This window comes from Thunnus maccoyii, chromosome 8 (assembly GCF_910596095.1).
Source record: "Thunnus maccoyii chromosome 8, fThuMac1.1, whole genome shotgun sequence".
Taxonomy (NCBI): domain Eukaryota; kingdom Metazoa; phylum Chordata; class Actinopteri; order Scombriformes; family Scombridae; genus Thunnus; species Thunnus maccoyii.
Window position 1 is genome coordinate 12,449,969 of NC_056540.1, and position 18,034 is coordinate 12,468,002.

An 18,034-nucleotide genomic window follows, 5' to 3' on the forward strand; every position below is an offset into this window, starting at 1 on the left:
GTTTCAGCATATTTAATGAGCATAATATTTTATCCCACTTAGATCGTACATACCCAATATATGTAATATCATACTTTTTGTACACAGTCTATAAAGTAAACAAAAACGAAAAATAGACGAATATGGCGTGGAGTTGAGGTAAAGACGTTTGTTTTTTCGAGCATCAGTCAAATGTGAGAGTTAAAAAAACATGTTTAATGAATAAATGTACCAGTGTGACAATACAATATTCTATAACAATGCAGCTTTGTATAGCCAGCTCACGAATGGCCATGTGATATACGATAGGAACAACTTTGAATAAGCAAAATGTCAGAATATAATGATATTATCAGATAATAAATGCTTGAAAATAAAGGTGCTGTGAAGGGGAGAGGGGGAGGCTCGACGATGACGTCTTTACGTTGTTTCTCGATGCCTTCGAATACTAAACGAAACATTGTAATTATAGCCGAAATGCACCATAAGGACACACACATCGAAGACGATCTTTTCCGTTATCTAATGTTTAGGTTACTATTTTTTATGACATTATGTTTTGTAAAAAAAAAACTACTGTCTTAAATATTATAGTCGGGTATTTTGCGCAAATAGTCGTCTTTTTAATATGCAACAGTAGGCGTAAATTTCACACAAATATAAAGCTAAAATGTGTGACTCATATAAGTACTCTGTATCACTAAAATAAACCAGCACAAACTAATATTTTTGGCCCTTTTTGTTATTATTTCTGCTCAACCAAGTGCCCGCCGGGACTGTATTTATGAGAGAAATTTCAGATGTCCGATCTTCAATGGAGCACTTGAAGGCAGCGTGAGGACGTAGCAGCACCGACTGACTGACACAGCTTCATCTACTTGAAGCTAACGTTACGCTCGTACCCTAGTAGGCTGTTGCCCGCGGTTTTTTCATTCTAACAAAAAGATTAAATTAAAAAAAATGGAAGGGAACGTTTGCAACATCCAGGTGCTTCTTAGGGCCGCTGAGTTTCTGGAGAGAAGAGAGCGAGGTGAGTGTTTTTATGACAACTGTCAGTCTACAAAAGGGGGGAGGAAGTTGGTTATTGGTAAAACAACAAAATGCACAATGAAGCGACCGTAACTATGCATGCAAAACATAACACAAACACATAATGCAGCGCAATTGTTCGAAAAATCATCGAGATTTCTGCTGGAAGGTTATTTTAAGCGACCTTTCCCATTTGACTCAGTGACCTACATATCGCTCGCATCATTGTACTCAAAGGCGCCAATCTGGTCCCAATTCAAAATGAACCCGAGCGGCGACGAGCGCTCATCAAGGTGAATGAGAGGGACGCAGAAAAAGGCAATAAAATAAGTTTCATTCATTGTTAACGCACTGTTGACATCGTGTTGGGTGTTTCTATATGTGAGGCTACAGAGGCGAGTTTTATAACAGTGAATAGATGGTGTGTGATGGCGCCAAAATCAAAAACAAAACGTCCAGCTGATGATGCTGATGACAGTACCCGAGGGGTTTTGTCCTCGTAGTTTCTCATGATGGCATGTTTACTCCTCAGGCAGATGACAATAAGAGTTCATTTGCAGCACCAGGGTTCACTAATGTTAATAATACCAATAGAATAATAACAACTGAAACGTCATATTTAACATTGCTGCCATTGTTTTTTTTGTAGTGATTTAGCCCACGACTTCCTTTGACATAGCTGTGGTGTTGTTTTTTCCTGTACAGAAGCAGAACATGGCTATGCTTCAGTCCTGCCTCTAAGCCCAGGTCTCTCTGATAAGAGAAGCAAACAGAAGAGCAAGAAGATATCTCCTGGTGGCAATAGGTGAATACATTACATAACACACAACTGACAAAAGGGTGTGGTTTGAAGTCTGACTTTCACTTAGGGCTGCAACAATCAGTCAATGAATCGATTAGTTGTCAACTACGAAATTAATCACCACCTATTTTGATAATAATATTTTTAAATCATTTTGATTAAATTATTGAATGAACTGAATTTTGATTAATCATTTTAAATCTTTTTTTTTTTTGTCCAAATACTTTGATTTCAGTTTCAGTTGTATTTTCTGGTTTCTTTAGTCTTCAATGACAGTAAACTGAATATTTTTGGGTTGTGGACAAAACAAGACATTTAAGGACGTCGACTTGGGTTTGGGTTAACGGTGGTCGACATTTTTCACCATTGTGACATTTTATGGACCAAACAAAAATAATTGTTAGTTGCAGCTCTACTTTCATTCATAATAAAGCACCATTTTAAACCCAAATATGTCACAGTTATTGTTAGCCATCATCATGAATATGTATTTCTAAACTAACCAAACTGTCTCTTACTCTAATCACAGGTCAGTTCACAACGAGTTGGAAAAAAACAGGTAATGAGAAGTTGCATGTCATACCAAAACAAAAATATACATATATATATATATATAAATATAAAAGATGGGCAAAAGTTATGAAATAATAGATCATCATTCTGAGTGAAATTAAGTTCACCTACAGTATTTTAAACACCTTGTTTGGGCTTGCATGGATTAACAGCATCAGTTGTTGCTTGTTGTTGTGCTTTGCAGACGAGCTCAGCTGAGGCACTGCCTGGAGCAGCTCAAGAAGCAAGTTCCTCTGTCATCTGACTCGATGAGAAACACCACCCTCAACCTCCTGAGACGAGCCCAGCTTCACATAAAGGTAGACACAACACCCAGGCTGGAATCATACTTATAGAAACATAATGCTGTTTGTCCCAAGCCACCAGATCCATGGTCTTTTATATGCATTAGGGGCATTTCCTGACGGTGCTCGCTCTCCAGATGCTTATCCTGTCTTTGTTGTGACCAAGGCTTTTGTCTACCTCTCACTTGTTTCTCTCTCTCTCTGCTTTCTCATCTCAGAAGCTGCAGGAGCAGGATGAGCGTGCAGAGCAGCTTAAGGGCCGCCTGCGCTGGGAGCAGAGAGAGCTGCAGGTTCGGCTGGAGCAGCTGCAGAGAAGCACGGAGAGGATGAGGAACGACAGTCAGGGGTCGACCATGTCATCCGAGAGGTCGGACTCCGACAGAGGTAGGTCAGACACAAGTAGGGTCTCACCTCAGGCCTCCTGTCACAATAATAATAAAAGTTTGAAGCTTTCTTGGCGTCAGCTACACTTGTTGGTTAATTTTGTGATCTTGGATTTTATAGTTTCCTTTTGCTAATGGTTCTGACCTTTGATCATTACAGAGGATGTGGAGGTTGACGTGGAAAGCATCGTGTTTGACTGTGTGGACTCTGATGGACTGAGCATTACGCACACTGATGCAGACCACTGTTACTCCAGTATGGACAAAGCCTGGTTATGACGGCAGTAAACTCGTGGTAACTGGTTTAATAACACCAGGTGAGGAGGAAGAGGAGAAAACATTCCAAAAACAAGCAAACAGAGGATGAAGGAGAATGGAGGAAAATGTTACTGTACAAATGAAGACAAATTTTGACAGGAGTACCTTTTTTAACATTCTCTTTTCAACAATGTTTGACTACAAGCTAAACGATAACGTTTTACGATTATGAATGAGCTGTGTCCACTTTGCACTGAATAGCAGTTAAAATCACTGGGCTGGGATGGATGTATCAATGCACGTGTATATTTCCGGCATCGACGATTGATGGAAACATTTTCCAAAGCCATTGACTTGTCTGTAACTTACAATAATTCAAGCAAATCTATTCATTCACCTTTTTTTAAGGGCTTTTTATCCAAATAAGGGCTTTTTTTGTATCGAAAACTCTTAACTTATTCTTTACTACAGTATGCCTATATTGAATTCTGCCTTAAATCAGATTTGGTCTTTACAGCTTCTCTTTAGCACTAAGTTTATATTTCAGTAATGTCATGTGTAGCATGCACTTAAACATTAATCTGTGCTATGTTTTGTATAAGTGTCTCATTATGTAAGTTCAGTCATGTATTTTGTTCTTTTTTTTTCCTTCTGTTGCACAAAACGTCCACTCATTGCACTTGTTTCGTCTCAAAAGGGTTGAGAGTATATCACATGGTGAAAACAGTGAACAGAACTTAACTGGTCATATTTGCACATTTCTATCTGGCAATTAAGTAACTGTGCCAAATATTCGTTTGGTGTATTTGTACACAATTCAGTCACAAATTTAGTGCAAGAACTTTGGTGCCTAAGATGAAGATTAATGTTGAGGGCATTAATGGTGTTTCCTTGCACAGGACTGTTTTATTCACTGCTTTGTTGGAAGTGTTCAGCATCACAACTGCGCACTTCGTTGCTTGTGCATTTGTCAATAAAATGATAATTATGCATACAGCTATTTCACCACAGTCAGGAAGGTAAATGTGTACTTGTAATGATTATGCAATTTATGAGTTACAAGTACTGTATGTATCTTATTCATTGCTATGTATTTAATAACTGAAGGTGCATTTTGCCCTGACTTTTGTATATGCAAGATGCCTTTATTACCTTTTTAATAGTATGTCTGCATTCATCTGTCTCTCCGCCCAGTAATATTATGTAGCAATTTTGTACTGGTGTAAGGTTTTTTTTTTATGAATAAATATTTTCTATATTTAAGTACAGTTTCTGATATTTTTGCTTGACCTTAACCTGGAATACATCAGGACTGGTATACAGAGACGTCACTTCATATTAAAAAGATCTCACAGCATGATGGTTACAAAGAAAATGTCCATTTATTGACAAACTGATACAGTAAGCGCGCATAGTTGCATGAGTTGTATCATCAGACCTAAGCTGAATGTGAAAAACAAAGGCATCAGTTTTGCCTTTATACACACATTTCAAATATAGATGCAAACAGACCCACTGCAACCAGGTAACCATATGAAGAGTGCTAAATGACAAGTGCCTGTCAACAATTTGGACCCTTCTTACTCAGTGAACTTAAACTTAAAATTAATGAGATGATAAGTCTTGGTAGGATGATTAAGGTACATTTGGGTGAACAAAGACAACATAAGCGAAAATACAACTGAAAAAAATCATACATATTCATTGGCATTAAAGCTGCATTAGGAAGTTTTCTGGAAAAGGAAAAAAAAAAAAAAACAATGAAAAAAGCCAGAATTTGAAAATACACCTCTCCTCCTGCAGCCCCTCCCCCTTCTGTCCCAAGCCCCTCCCACCAGATGGGCACAGGCATATTCAACATGGATGTAGATATGCACACACTTCATACGTGCATGAACCAACAGTTTAACTGTTTACTGCCTCATTCGAGCAACAGAAAGTTTGGAGGCCAGGCGAGCAGTGGTACACTGACAGATAGGAAGTGACGGGACTGCATGAATTGTATGCAGATCAGATCAGATACTGACCCGTCACTCAGGGACTCGGTTCAGAGCTGCAGGTCCGGCTCTCTGACGGACTGCTCACTGAGAAGGTTTTGGAGGCAGGCAATTAATGAGACGGGCAGAGTGCGTGCAGGTAGACAGGCAAGGATCCAATCATTTCATGTGGGCCGAATACAATGATTTGGACGGGCTTATTACAAGCTTGCGACAGCCACAAATACCAGATTTTTTTTCTTTCTTTTTTTTTTTTTTAAGCAGAGCATTTGATTAATTGATTGCTTTCAGGATGTAAAGAGAATTTCAACAAATATAACAAAAAATGCTTGTAACATAAATTGCCTTCCCTAGCTTAAATCACATATTTTGTAATTATACAGATCTGAGCTTCTGTAAAAGAATAGTTAGCGATTACAAAACAACTCATAAAAACAGTTAAAAGCAAATACTGTTGAAGGGCACAGAGGTTGAGCAAAGGTCTGAGGACAGTATCAAGGTTGGCAAAGTGCTATCGTCATTTTATAGCACCCAGAGCCATATTCAACCAATCCTTTCTAAGATCTCTATCTCTGATAAATACCGAGAGGATCTGGTATCAAAGGTGTGGTGCAGGAACGGGGAGGCTGGAACAGGCTCTCGAATCCAGCTCAGGCCTTATGTGGTCCACCCACCATATCAGTCAGATGCTCCCCTCACAGAGGTGTCTACCCATGACCGGGATCAATTTGTCTCACCCCAATGCATAACTGAGCCATGAGAGGGGTAAAGATAAATCTGTCCCAGTATCAGTGGAAACAGAGCCAGTGGTTTTATGTAGCTAATCACACATATTGTTTCTTCTGGGCGTGTGAGGCGAGGTCTTTGGCTTTCTCCTTAGCTGCCAGTGCTGTCTCTCTTGCCCGTTCTGTGGCTGTTTCGGCGAGGGTTCTTGATGGAGTTTCACCTAGAATAGAATAGAAGAATACTTCAAAAATACAGTACACCGAGAACATTCTTCTCTGTATATTTATGCAGTTCACGAAAAGCATCGCACTTCCTTCATGATTTTGAACTGTGCAATAAACCAGATGCTTGCATAACATTTTGAATCATCAGTATAATTTGTACTGACTCTCAGCTTGTCCGTTTCCCAGCAAATTAAAAAAAAAAACAAAACAAAAACAAAACAATGACAGGGCTTTTATCAACAACATATCACCAAGATTTCAATAGGAAACAGCTGGAAGTGGATACAGATGGACACACTTAAAACAATACAACAATATACTTTACGCTTTCAATGCCATTTTACTTGTTTGGCCTGAACTACTACAAAATTTGCTATAAACTTTCAGTATTTACCATTACTACATTTCACAGACCTGAAAACTTGTGTTCTTGCAAATTGAAATCTTATAAATTATGCCACATCTTTGGAAGCAGCTAATCAAATTAAGCTTTGCTAAAACCGCCCATAAGTTTTTACACACAAAAGGCAAAAGACACTCAGCACTTTTTTCATTTGTTCAGTCAAAAATCTGTGCATCTTGTAATTTAGATGTCGCTTTGCTTTCTGAATAAATCCTGCTAAGCGATAGCCTGACAGTATGAGAACGCTCGTTTCTTCATCGTTCCTAAATGAACTGGATTCATAAACCTTTTCCATAGCAGACATCTTGACTTGTCATAGCAGGAAAAGCACAGGTGTTACTAATGAGATCAAGCAATGCCTCCGTTCCAGCAATTATTGATTAGTTACACCTGTGTCGGACAAGAGTGTCTACTGTGAAAAAGGTTTATTCAACATTAGTTTCACTCCACATTTTTCTCCTGGTCATGTGCAACTCCCCGCAATGGCTATTAGCCCCCCGGTTTGGGATCCAACTACTGCTCTATACAATAAACTAAGTTTTCATGGTGACTTTAAGTTGTTACTGTGCATGAATTGGTTTGTGCACACACTCTTATGGCCATTAACCATCTCCGAAAGGAATTCAAGTTGATTCTTTGTTTTGTTTTTTTATATTCATGTATGTGTTATAACATCTCTTAACGGATGCATGCAAATAAAGATGAATAAAGAAAGAATATCCAAAAGAAAACTTACCTTGCATTTTGGCCAGCACGTATTCAAAGCCTTTCATGGTCTTCGTAACACTAGTCTTGAACCTTGCAAGACCAAATTCCTAGAAAGAGAGAACACAATGTCAGTCAAGACAGGAAAATTTCTCACACAGACAACACTTTGTCAACAACATATAACTCAAATCATCACATACTAACTCACTCGACAATAAAGGACGACTCAGATTCTACATCATAAATCGTTCAGTCAGTCCTGGCAGACACTTTCAACCGCTCAGCTGTTGCATCTTAACACTGTATTATATTACCAATTACAGAATGAAACATAGGTGGGGGAGCCTCCCTTCTCAGACGCCCCACAACACTTTCCCTGGTCTGTTACGTAGTGCAGTGCTCCACTTTGCTCTACTGACCTGAATAGCCCTCGAGAGCCCGTAGACATTGGAAGAGATCCAAGCTTCTCTTTTTATCTCAGTCCAGCTGCCATTCTCAGGGTTGATTTGGTACTCGCACCGCTCTTCCACAGACTGGGGTAGAGAGGGAAAAAAAACAAAACAAAACAACAGCAACATGAGGTAGAGCTGCAACAGTATTGATTTTTGATTGATTCAAGCTGTCGCGGTAACCGCCATAAAGACAATAATTGAAACTTCAGATGCCCCCGCCCCCCTCCCCTTTTCTAACACCTGTTTTTGGAAAAATACTTTTTGAATATAATTTATAGTATAGTTATTTATTCTCACTCAGCTCTTGAAAGCAGTCAAAATTTATTTTCTCTGGCAGTTAGCATTTATAAGACTGCCTGTTGGTCTTTATCATCAGTGACAGTGGTATTTGGCAGCTTGACATATTCCATGCTGCAGCAGAGATGTCGGAAGACGCTTTGGACTGATTTTCATTTTTTCCATTCTCTCGTAATGAATTTATATCCGCAGAAAAACACGTTACACAAGCCTTCAGAAACTCCTGCAGGTTAAACTGGACTAACAAAACACTTTTGGGGCTGACTAATTCTAACACATTCACTATAAGCAGACTTTAAGACACTGGCTAGCCTAGCAACATCAGAGGGGCAGCATGTAGGATTTAGTGGCATCTAGTGATGAGGTTGCAGACTGCAACCAACTGAATTTGGCCTGCCTAACCCAGGGATTCCACCGGGCGCGTGTACGCAGCGTTCCAGCTCCGACGCGGTTTTGCTCCCCGTGGAATCGGATACATTGACTTGAGTGGCCGCGATCAGCTCCGGCAGCTGCGTCAGAACGCGGCGCACAGGCGCCCGGTGGAATTCAGGGGTAATAGCCACCTTTTTCATTTTTCCAGATCAGGCAATTTGCCCGAAGCAATTTTCTCACTTCCACAATCGCCCTCCTGACTCTAAATCTGACACTCTTCTGAACCTTGATCTTGACCTCATTTCAGTCATTTATAATGTAATACGCTCTTTAAATCCTGATGTCTCTGTTAATGTTAAAAGTACATGGGAGGATGACTTAGGAATGGGATTGCCTGATGACAAGTGGAAACACATTTTAATAACTGGTACATTCTTCTTCCATCTGTGCAAGGCACATCATTCTGCGATGCAAGATCCTCCACAGAGCTCATTACACAAATGTTCGATTGGCTAAAATATTCCCAGACGTAAGTGATGCCTGCTACAGATGTAAACAATCACCTGCCAATCTTATCCATATGTTATGGGCCTGCCCCAGGTTAACAGATTTTTGGACGGATATGTTCGAAACCTATCAAAATGTACTCCATATCCCTGTAGATCCTGACCCCCTCACAGCTATATCTGGAATCCCAGTGGAGGACAATCATCCCATAGCAATGCAGAGGGTTACTGCGTTCACCACACTATTAGCAACAGTGGAAACTCAAATGGAAACATGTTTCTCCTCCCAGCCATTGCAGATGGATTGCGTAAGTCTTACACTGCATTAAACTTGAGAAGATTAGGTTCTCTTTAAAAGGCTCACTAAAAACCTTTGGTGAGACCTAGGGACTCTTTTTAGACCACGTTGGCACACTGTCTGTTCTGCCTGATGACACAGTGGTCTGAAAATACTTCTTCAGATGTATGTCCAGGAAAAATACCTTATATCGTATATTTGGACCAATACGGTAAACTTTTCCAAAGCATTTATTCCTGTAGCAGTCTATTCTTTATATCCTCTACAGTCTAAATGTCTATCTTTATTCCAGTGTTGTCATTAAGAAGCCTGCTTGCAGCAGGAACATTGTTTGGCATTCGGCAGGCACGTCATTCTTTATGTCAAGCCTGAAAGAATAACTAATGTCCCATCACTTGAGCCGCTCACTCAGCAGTGAAGCGGTGACCAGCTTGACTCTACGGTGGTCGTGACGTGATTGCGTTACTGTGGTAACCGCGGCAGTTTAACATGAGGCCATGTGATTACTTTGTGCAATGCAGAGTGTCTATAGAGGCGAAAGTTATAGTACCATGAGACGAGCGTGGCTGATGTTCCATGTTAGTGTGGTCATGGTCCTTTTCTGAGGGTCAACAATAGAGTCCTCGATGATATACGCAGAGCTGGCCATGTGCTTCGGGAGGTACCGCTCCATCCAGCGAGGCGCTCGGCTAGTTTTGGTCAACAGACGTCTGGAAATGAGGCAGTTGGTTGGAGTAACCTCCCGAAAAATGATGTCCTCAGTCAATACATGGTTACTGGGGAAGAGAGGCAAATATTATGGATCAACGCAATACAAAACCTCTGTGTAGGAATGCAGGTCTAGAACACGCTTAATTGACAATGAAAATTGTTGGACATTCATTTTCTTTTGATCAGGTAATCAATTCATTTAAATGTTTCAGCTGGGTTAAACCAAAAATCAATTAATTGTTTAGTTTATAAAACAGCAGAAAATTGTGAAAAATGGCCATCACAATTTCTCAAAGCCCAAGTTCACTTATTCAGATTGCTTGTTTTGTTCAATCAGTGGTCCAAATCCCCAAAAATGTTCAATTAACACAAGTAGAAGACAAAGTAAACCTACTCATATTAGTTGTTGCCTTTTTTTTTAATACTTTTATGTTGATCCGTTCATATATTCATTGTTTCAGCTGTAATGTCAGCATTATCTCTGTGTATCACATCTCTGTGTCCACAGTATTTATGTAGTTTGGATGAAGAAGAAGCAAGGATCAGAGGTAAAAAGTGTATCCATAAACCACTACGACCCTCACCTGTAGGGGTTGGGATATCGTTGCCAGTAAGCAACACAAACTTGGTCCCAGGTGCTTTTTAGCAAACCTGCGCAGCAGAAATACTTCACCATTGTTCCCTTCGTTTACTCTGGCAAGACCCTGTGTCGATACAGAACAAACAAAACGCGTTAGCTCGGCAGGTTTATGCAACTACTGGCTTTCAAATAACAAAACAGGGCGACCTCGAGAATGATGGTGACAGCACTAGCCTGTGGTAAACACACTGAATTGAGCAATAGCAATGTGGACGATTAAGGAAGTAATGTTTTTACATTTAAAAAAGTGTCAAAAAGACAAGTAAGACAAGTCAAAGAAGACTTAGATTTAGGTTAATGTAAGTTAGCTAGCTGTGTTGCCTCACTTTCCCGATCTTTCCAGCTAACGCTACATGACAGCTGTCGAGTCACCAAAAGAAAATAGAAAAAAACAGCATAAAAGCATGATATCAACTCACAAATACTATCCTGAGTCCTGGTATGATTGAGAATAGCCTAACATTATGAGCCGACTGAAAGATATTTAAACAGGGAGTTAACATCGGGTATAAAGTTACTGTGACATTTGTCACGTCCGCACTCGTTTTGACTTCCTCGTTAGCTTCAACTAGCCTAGCATGGAGCAAACCTTATGAATGAATGGCACAGTTCGACCCACTCACTGCATTAACCTACATTCAATAAGTATGAGTTTATGTCAGAGGAAAATACACTTACCTGTATGGCGACAACATTCAAAAGATACGTATTTGCATTTTATTCTCCTGTCCGGATAAGCTTCACCATGAAGCCACCTACAACTCATGTCAACCGTGACTCCGGCTGGGAAGAAGGAAGGTCAAATACCAACGACATATCCGGTAGGCGATATTATTTTCCTAGGATGGTGAAGTCATGACCCGCTCTACTCTGCCTCTGATTGGCTTACCCTGATATTATTACCCTAATTCTAACCAATCGCACTCCTCATGCCTAAACCTAACCAACGAAGGGAACGAGCACTAGCCAATCAGAGGCAGAGTAGGGCAGATCATGACGTCGCCACCCTAGGAAAAAAAATGGCATCCGGTAGGTCGCGCAGATGCAACATCCACTTTTGACACTAGAGGGCAGCAGGTGACTGCACATTTCCAAATTTTCAGCATTCAAACCTCAATAAAATTATATTTTGATCATTCGTTTTGGGGTTGAATGTCGTATAATGCTGTCAAAACAACTGGAAGTGACATATGTAAGGCTCACTGAAGAGAGTGTGGCTCAGAAAACCTACTTTCAACTCGAGGGTAAAAAGTATTTTAATCGTTAATTTGATTTCCTTACTATTTTTGTTGTTTTATATCCCCTTTAGCAAACTACACTGGAGAAAGATGGATAATCTATTCTGCATAGCTAAAATCACCCCTCAAGACATCTCCAGTCTGCAGATAAAAATTTCACACATTAGGTCAAATGCCTACTGGGTCTGAGCTCAATGTTTGTCTGCTAGCAGTCCTGATAAAGCCTTAGGCCTACAGTTTCTATATTAGTCTACAGTGTGGAATATAGGCTAAGCCATGAAATCAGTAATGTGGGTGTCAAGAACAGGAAATACATAACCAATATGTATTTTTGCTGCTGTAAAATGAATCACTGCGTAGGCCACATTTGTCTGCTTGTTCATTAAATGCTTTATTAGATGTTATGTCTTTTGCCTCTTTTTTCAGAATGCAGTATGAAAGTTTATGTCACATTTTTATGAACCTTGCTTTTTTGTAAAAAAAAAAAAAAAAAAAAAGAAAAGAAAAAGAAAAAAGAAAGACATTGCTTCTATTTCCCCTTGCACTGACTGTTTGGGACTAGGAGTTTAAGTTTATCTTTCCTGTTGTACACGAGGAATGCAGGGTACATGTACCAGGGCTCCAGACTATTGTAGATCTCAAAAGTTTTGAATAGAAAAGGTTTCACTATTTTGAAGTTGTACTAGTATTCACCCAGCCAATAACCCACAGACATTTACAATATTATTACCTTACTGCAATTAAGGGGTCCAAGTCAAGCTCTCTTTATCTTGCATGGAGGCACTAACTGTCATTTCTCCTGATGGTCAAATTGACTCTGGGAGTTGCATGTGCAACGGGGGCTCAATATGTGTGCCCACAGGCCCTGTGGCTGATTAATGTTTGCGTGTTCATAATTAAAAGACCACCAACAAAGGACACTTTAGCAGCTGAGTGTAATGAATATAGAATTGCACATTCTGACATCCTCCCAATCAAATTTTTTTTTTTTTTTTTACATATCCTCAAAGCAGCTGACTCCTGCCCCACATTCTGTGATGAAGATATTAAAAATGTGTTGCTCTCACTTCACACAGCCCAGTGGTTTTTAACTCCCGTTCCTCTGGACGCAGAGTCCTGCTGGTCCATCTAATCAGGAACAGCTTGTTGCCAGGAGAACAAAATTAACATCCTGCTTGGACAAAAAAACAGGCCTTCTCAGGATTCCTTGGACAAGGCTTGACTGTTATTCTGCACAGACATTGTAATAAATCCAAAATGAAGCATTTGGAGTAATTATGTGAAAATCATCCAAACGTCAACAAATAGAAAAAACAATAGTGAACAACTGTTCATACAGTCACAATAATCATCTTCCCTTCAGTAAACACATTAATAGCCTCAGATTGGCAAATGTATGCAATGCAGTGCGTAATTAATTGGACGTTATTTACCAACAAGAGCTCTGCATTTACAGGAAACACATTATACGTTGTACCGAGATAATTAACACCCTAGTAAACATCTTAAACACATAACTGAATACAGTCGACAAATATATTTTCACTAGTACCATTCACAAAGGAAAGAAGAGCTTTACATCAAGCAATCTGCATGCAAAGCTTTGAGCCCTCTCCAGTGACATCAAAGATACTCAAGAACAGACCATTCAAGTCAAAAGGCTACTTTTGAACCACAAGCACCACGAACCACAGGTGCGTTCAGCGTGTTCAGTCATATTCTACAGGCTTTTTAAATTTTTGTTAATCTCATACAGCAGTAGGTGGGTGTCCACCATTGCGACCGTTCAGAGTCAGCCTTCTTATGGAACGTGTCCTGAATGAGCCCTCAGGGTGGAAAGAATCTGGCTTATCCTCACAACGGAAGACCATGAGGAAGCCGTTCCTATAGTTTTTATTCATCCACCCATACAGGAGAGGGTTGGTAAAAGTTGAACACATTGCCACAATATGGAACACTGTGTATATCAGTTTGTACTCCTTAAACCTGAGCACCAAGTCAAGATCACTGGCCAGCTGGAACACGTGGAAAGGTAGCCAGCAAATAGCAAACACCACCACCACAAGGGCCAACATCTTGGTGGTCTTTTTGCGCCGGTTGATGCTGTCACTGCGGCTGGACGGGCTGATGTGATTCTTCAGCTTGACCCAGATGCAGATGTAAGCGTAACTGATGATGGCTAAAGGAATAATGTACTGTAGGAGCAGCATTGAGAGGCTGTAGATGACTCCATCCCTGCTGGTCCCATGGGGCCACTTCTCAGAGCAGACAGCAATGCGGAGGTTGATGGAAGGAATCTCTTCATGGCGGTACTCTCTGAAGATGGCCAGGGGTGCTGCCAGGACAGCAGACATAGTCCAGGTGAATGCCATAATGAGGAAGCTGGAATGCCATGTGAGACGCCGACCAAGGTGGAAGACGATGCAGCGGTAACGCTCCAGAGCTATGACAGTCATGGTCAGGATGGATACATGCACACTCAAGGCCTGGGCAAAGGGCACCATGTGGCACAGCACAGCCCCAAACTTCCACTCATCTAGCAGCGTGTAGACCAGAGTGAAGGGCAAGCACAGAGTGTCTACCAGGAGGTCTGCAAGGGCCAAGTTAGCTATGAAGAAGTTGGTCACTGTTCGCATGTTTCTGTAGCGGATGATCATATAAATGACAAGAGCGTTCCCCAGCAGCCCCAGCAGGATGATTAAGGAGTAGGCTGTAATCAGGGTGATCTGGACGCCAAGGTGCTTGGTGATGTCCGTGTGGAAACCAGGTGGGTGTAAGCCCATGCTGTCATTAAGCAGATTCCAGGCATCAGTTTCAGCAGCCTCACCTTCTCCTGTGTTGTTGGATGTGTCTGGTGGGCTCATTTTGTCTGAAGATGCCAGATATAGGGCTGTGCTGACACCTGAGGTGAGAAAACCCATAAAATTAAATGATTTTCTGAGATAGGACAGGCAGACTATTGTTTCTAACAATCTAATAAAAAAAAAGACAAAGGCTGTCAATGTGAAAAATGTTTGTGCTCCTGGTGTTTATTTCCCACCTTTAGTCTCCAATCTAGAATCGCTACCCCTGATGTGCATTTGTCACTGCCAACTCCACTGTCACCATGTCCATGGTGTCACTAGTCGCTAGTCAAGGGTGTAACAGGCATCCCAATGAACAGGAAGGTGCTTTTAGAGCAGTGTTAAGGACATGATCCCTCACAGGCTTCCCATCACCAAACACTCCAATTGTTGTTGCATAAATCCCTGACTTAGCCCGAAGTACAGCTGCTAGGAATTGAACCCTGGGTCTCTCTGGTTGTGGGCCAGGTTTGTGACACCTACTCCACTTGTGCTTTTCTTGTGGAAACTCTTCTCTCTCACTCTTCATGCTGTCAGTCAAAGAACTGTAGACATTCATGTCAAAATATGTTTAGACAGACCTGAGTTAACGGTGGTGTACTTAAACCTTTACATTTTTTTAAGGGTCTTTTTCCTCATCATCATTAAATGAACCCTCTGAACACTTAAAGTCAATCCAAATTTTAATGAAATATAACAAAAGAGAATTGATGTACTATTTAATTATTTTCTTCATATCATATAGAAAGGGTAGCCTGTGTGGTAAATGCCATTCTGTCATTAAAGCAATCTAGTATTTAACTTGAAATTAATGAAACTGTGCAATTTAGAAGATAAGAGAAGTCGCTGATGCACTGCATTTATTAGTACAATTGTGCAAGATTGCCTTGAGAAGTGGATGTTCTGAAAAGCTGCGAATACACATTTCAGTAACAGATGATAATCAATAGAAATCAGCACTCTTTGTACACACTAGTTCCAAGCACTTCCAAATCACAGATTGCTACCCACAGCTATTCATATAGAAAATTGCTTTGCCCATGGCCTAGGTATGAGTGTTCATTTGGTTACAGCGTGCCGTTTTTCCGAGGGACAGGGACACCTGTGCCATTATAAAGGCTAAAGGAAAATGATGGAGGAAGCAATGTGATCAGAAGGAGTCAGCCAGTTCAAAGCTACATCATTAAAGCCACAGACTGCTCTCATACACAGTCTGCATCTCATAAAAGGAATATTATGTGGTGTGCCTAATTTCTGACAGAAAGACCAGTGCTGGCCCATGTTGCACAACCATATTTCAATGAAAAAAATCCCCTTTTCAGTATACTTTCTGTAGTACATTATCTTGTTATTTCTGTCAATTTACTTGTGAGAGGCTGAGAGCCCCTGCTGAATACAAAAAGAACATTTTGTCATGACATGTATAAAAACCACCATCAGTTTTTGACCCTTAAAAAACTGCAAAGCTGCTGCGTCATTATTAAACAAATGAATGCTAATTCCATTAAGTGATGTTAGACTCAGCAAGAGGCTTTCAACAAATCCACAATAACTCTGTTCTTATTTAGATTCTTTTTGAAGTACATTTTTAAGGAGTGTAAGAAACAGGCATGGATTTGTGGCTAACATTCAATTCCTGAGATTTTTCTTTATGGAACTTCTGAGACACACAGGACAACATTTAGTGAGAGGTCATCTTTTTGGTGACAGACACTCTTTGGTTGCTCTGGGGATCTCATAGCCTATTTTTTGACAGACCATTGGAAAGAATATCCAGGTTTAGTTTACTGACATCATTGCTTTACCATTATTTTTATTAAATCTCAAATATTTTATATTAGAAAACATGGAGTACATTTTGTAATGTTGCTCTGTTGCTTCAATGTCATAATTATCTATATGCACTACATGGCACAAGCAGCAAAAGGTTTAGACAACAAGTGTGTGATGTGTCTCTAAGCTGCTGTGCAATAAATTAAAACCACTCATACACTCAGAGTTCTTTGAGATTTAAGTACACATTATAAAATGTAAGGTGTGAGACCTAAATGAGATTATCAAGGAAATAGAACATAAACACACACCGTGAAATGACTTGGAGGATAACTCTGAATCTGTAGGGACCACTGAAATTGTGGTCATGACAACTACAGCGTTGCGCTGCCAATGAACCAAAAAGCATGTACACCCTGCCTGTGCCCTGTGTCAGCGGAGCAGCCCACACAGGAGCAGAAGGGATTTATCAAGCAGGCTGCAGGCGACATATGCACTTTACAAAGCATCGGTAATTTGTCAAAGCCCCCTTTTCTGATCAGCGATGGCAATCCTTGACTTGAGGCAAGCTTGTGCCACTGAGGGATCTGTTACCTTACACCTGCTGGAGCAAAAGGCAAAATTCAGCCGAATCCTAGTGAACTCTGTACACTGCCAACAAATTAGAACCAGACTTCTCATTCCCAATCAAACACACATTGATGCTTCGTTCGTGCGTAATTGTCGCCATTTGTTTAACTTACTGAATAGTGAGCATTCAGATATTTCCACGTGAGCTCTTAAAGCTTATTCAACCGATTAGACAGGTGCAAACCTTTGCCTCCCACACAAATAGTATGATGTGGTACGTAATTTGGTCTCTTGTTCATCAGATGCCTTTCAAAGGTCCCTCTCATATCCAAATTACGCACATGTAATAGTTTCAGTAACTACAGGTTACGCTGTCACAAAAGAACAGAGGAATTGATATCTTGCGTTTCAGGGATACATTTCTGTCACTAAACTATCCTCGAAATATTCATTCAATTCATTTAAAGTCTACAAGAACGCTATCCACATATTAATGCACTCACCTTTCCCCTTTCTATCTCCTTTTGCAGTCTTCACTCGAGAGTGGTGTGAAACAAGGGGGGAAAATCCCAAGCTCCTCCCAAGCTGTAGCGCCTAGTGCGCATCTTGTGGCTCGACTGTGCGTTCCTGAGGCAGGTCTACAGGATTCAGAGTGTGCGTCCACATCAGTGCCAGGGACTGTCACTGGGAGATTTGCGCAGGGTCCGCGCTTATAAGATCACATTTTTAAAGTTTCGCATTTCACAGCAAATGAATGTAACAAAATATTACAGAATGTCCTTTAATGTGCAAACGCAGACTTACGTCAATGAGTTGATCCCAGTTGCGGTTTTATATCCATTTATTATTCACTTTATTTCCAGGAAATGTTGTATTACCTACTTTAAGACTTTTTATTTCTCGCTCTTGTTCGTGTGCCCTATTTTGAATGAACTTTGGAACAATAAAGGGTTGTAAAAGCAAATCGT

General features: G+C 40.5%; 3 protein-coding genes across 3 annotated transcripts; 1 reads left to right on the top strand and 2 right to left on the bottom strand.

Annotated features, from left to right (window-relative positions):
• Positions 1–526: 526 nt before the first annotated feature.
• mxd3 (MAX dimerization protein 3) lies at positions 527–4,357 on the top strand. Its single transcript, XM_042418275.1, has 6 exons — positions 527–1,009; positions 1,714–1,813; positions 2,340–2,369; positions 2,568–2,682; positions 2,886–3,051; positions 3,211–4,357. The coding sequence occupies exons 1-6, from the start codon at positions 940–942 to the stop codon at positions 3,327–3,329; spliced, it is 600 nt and encodes a 199-aa protein (XP_042274209.1). The 5' UTR covers positions 527–939; the 3' UTR covers positions 3,330–4,357.
• Positions 4,358–4,665: 308 nt separating this feature from the next.
• Positions 4,666–11,447, bottom strand: prelid1a (PRELI domain containing 1a). Its single transcript, XM_042418274.1, has 6 exons — positions 11,321–11,447; positions 10,587–10,706; positions 9,842–10,067; positions 7,786–7,899; positions 7,395–7,473; positions 4,666–6,251 (listed from the first exon to the last, which is right to left on the bottom strand). Exons 2-6 carry the CDS (start codon positions 10,676–10,678, stop codon positions 6,130–6,132), a joined length of 633 nt encoding a protein of 210 aa, XP_042274208.1. The 5' UTR covers positions 10,679–10,706; positions 11,321–11,447; the 3' UTR covers positions 4,666–6,129.
• A 364-nt stretch (positions 11,448–11,811) lies between these two features.
• npy7r (neuropeptide Y receptor Y7) lies at positions 11,812–17,690 on the bottom strand. The gene is made up of 2 exons (XM_042418273.1): positions 17,570–17,690; positions 11,812–14,782 (listed from the first exon to the last, which is right to left on the bottom strand). Exon 2 carries the CDS (start codon positions 14,742–14,744, stop codon positions 13,629–13,631), a length of 1,116 nt encoding a protein of 371 aa, XP_042274207.1. The 5' UTR covers positions 14,745–14,782; positions 17,570–17,690; the 3' UTR covers positions 11,812–13,628.
• Positions 17,691–18,034: the final 344 nt, after the last annotated feature.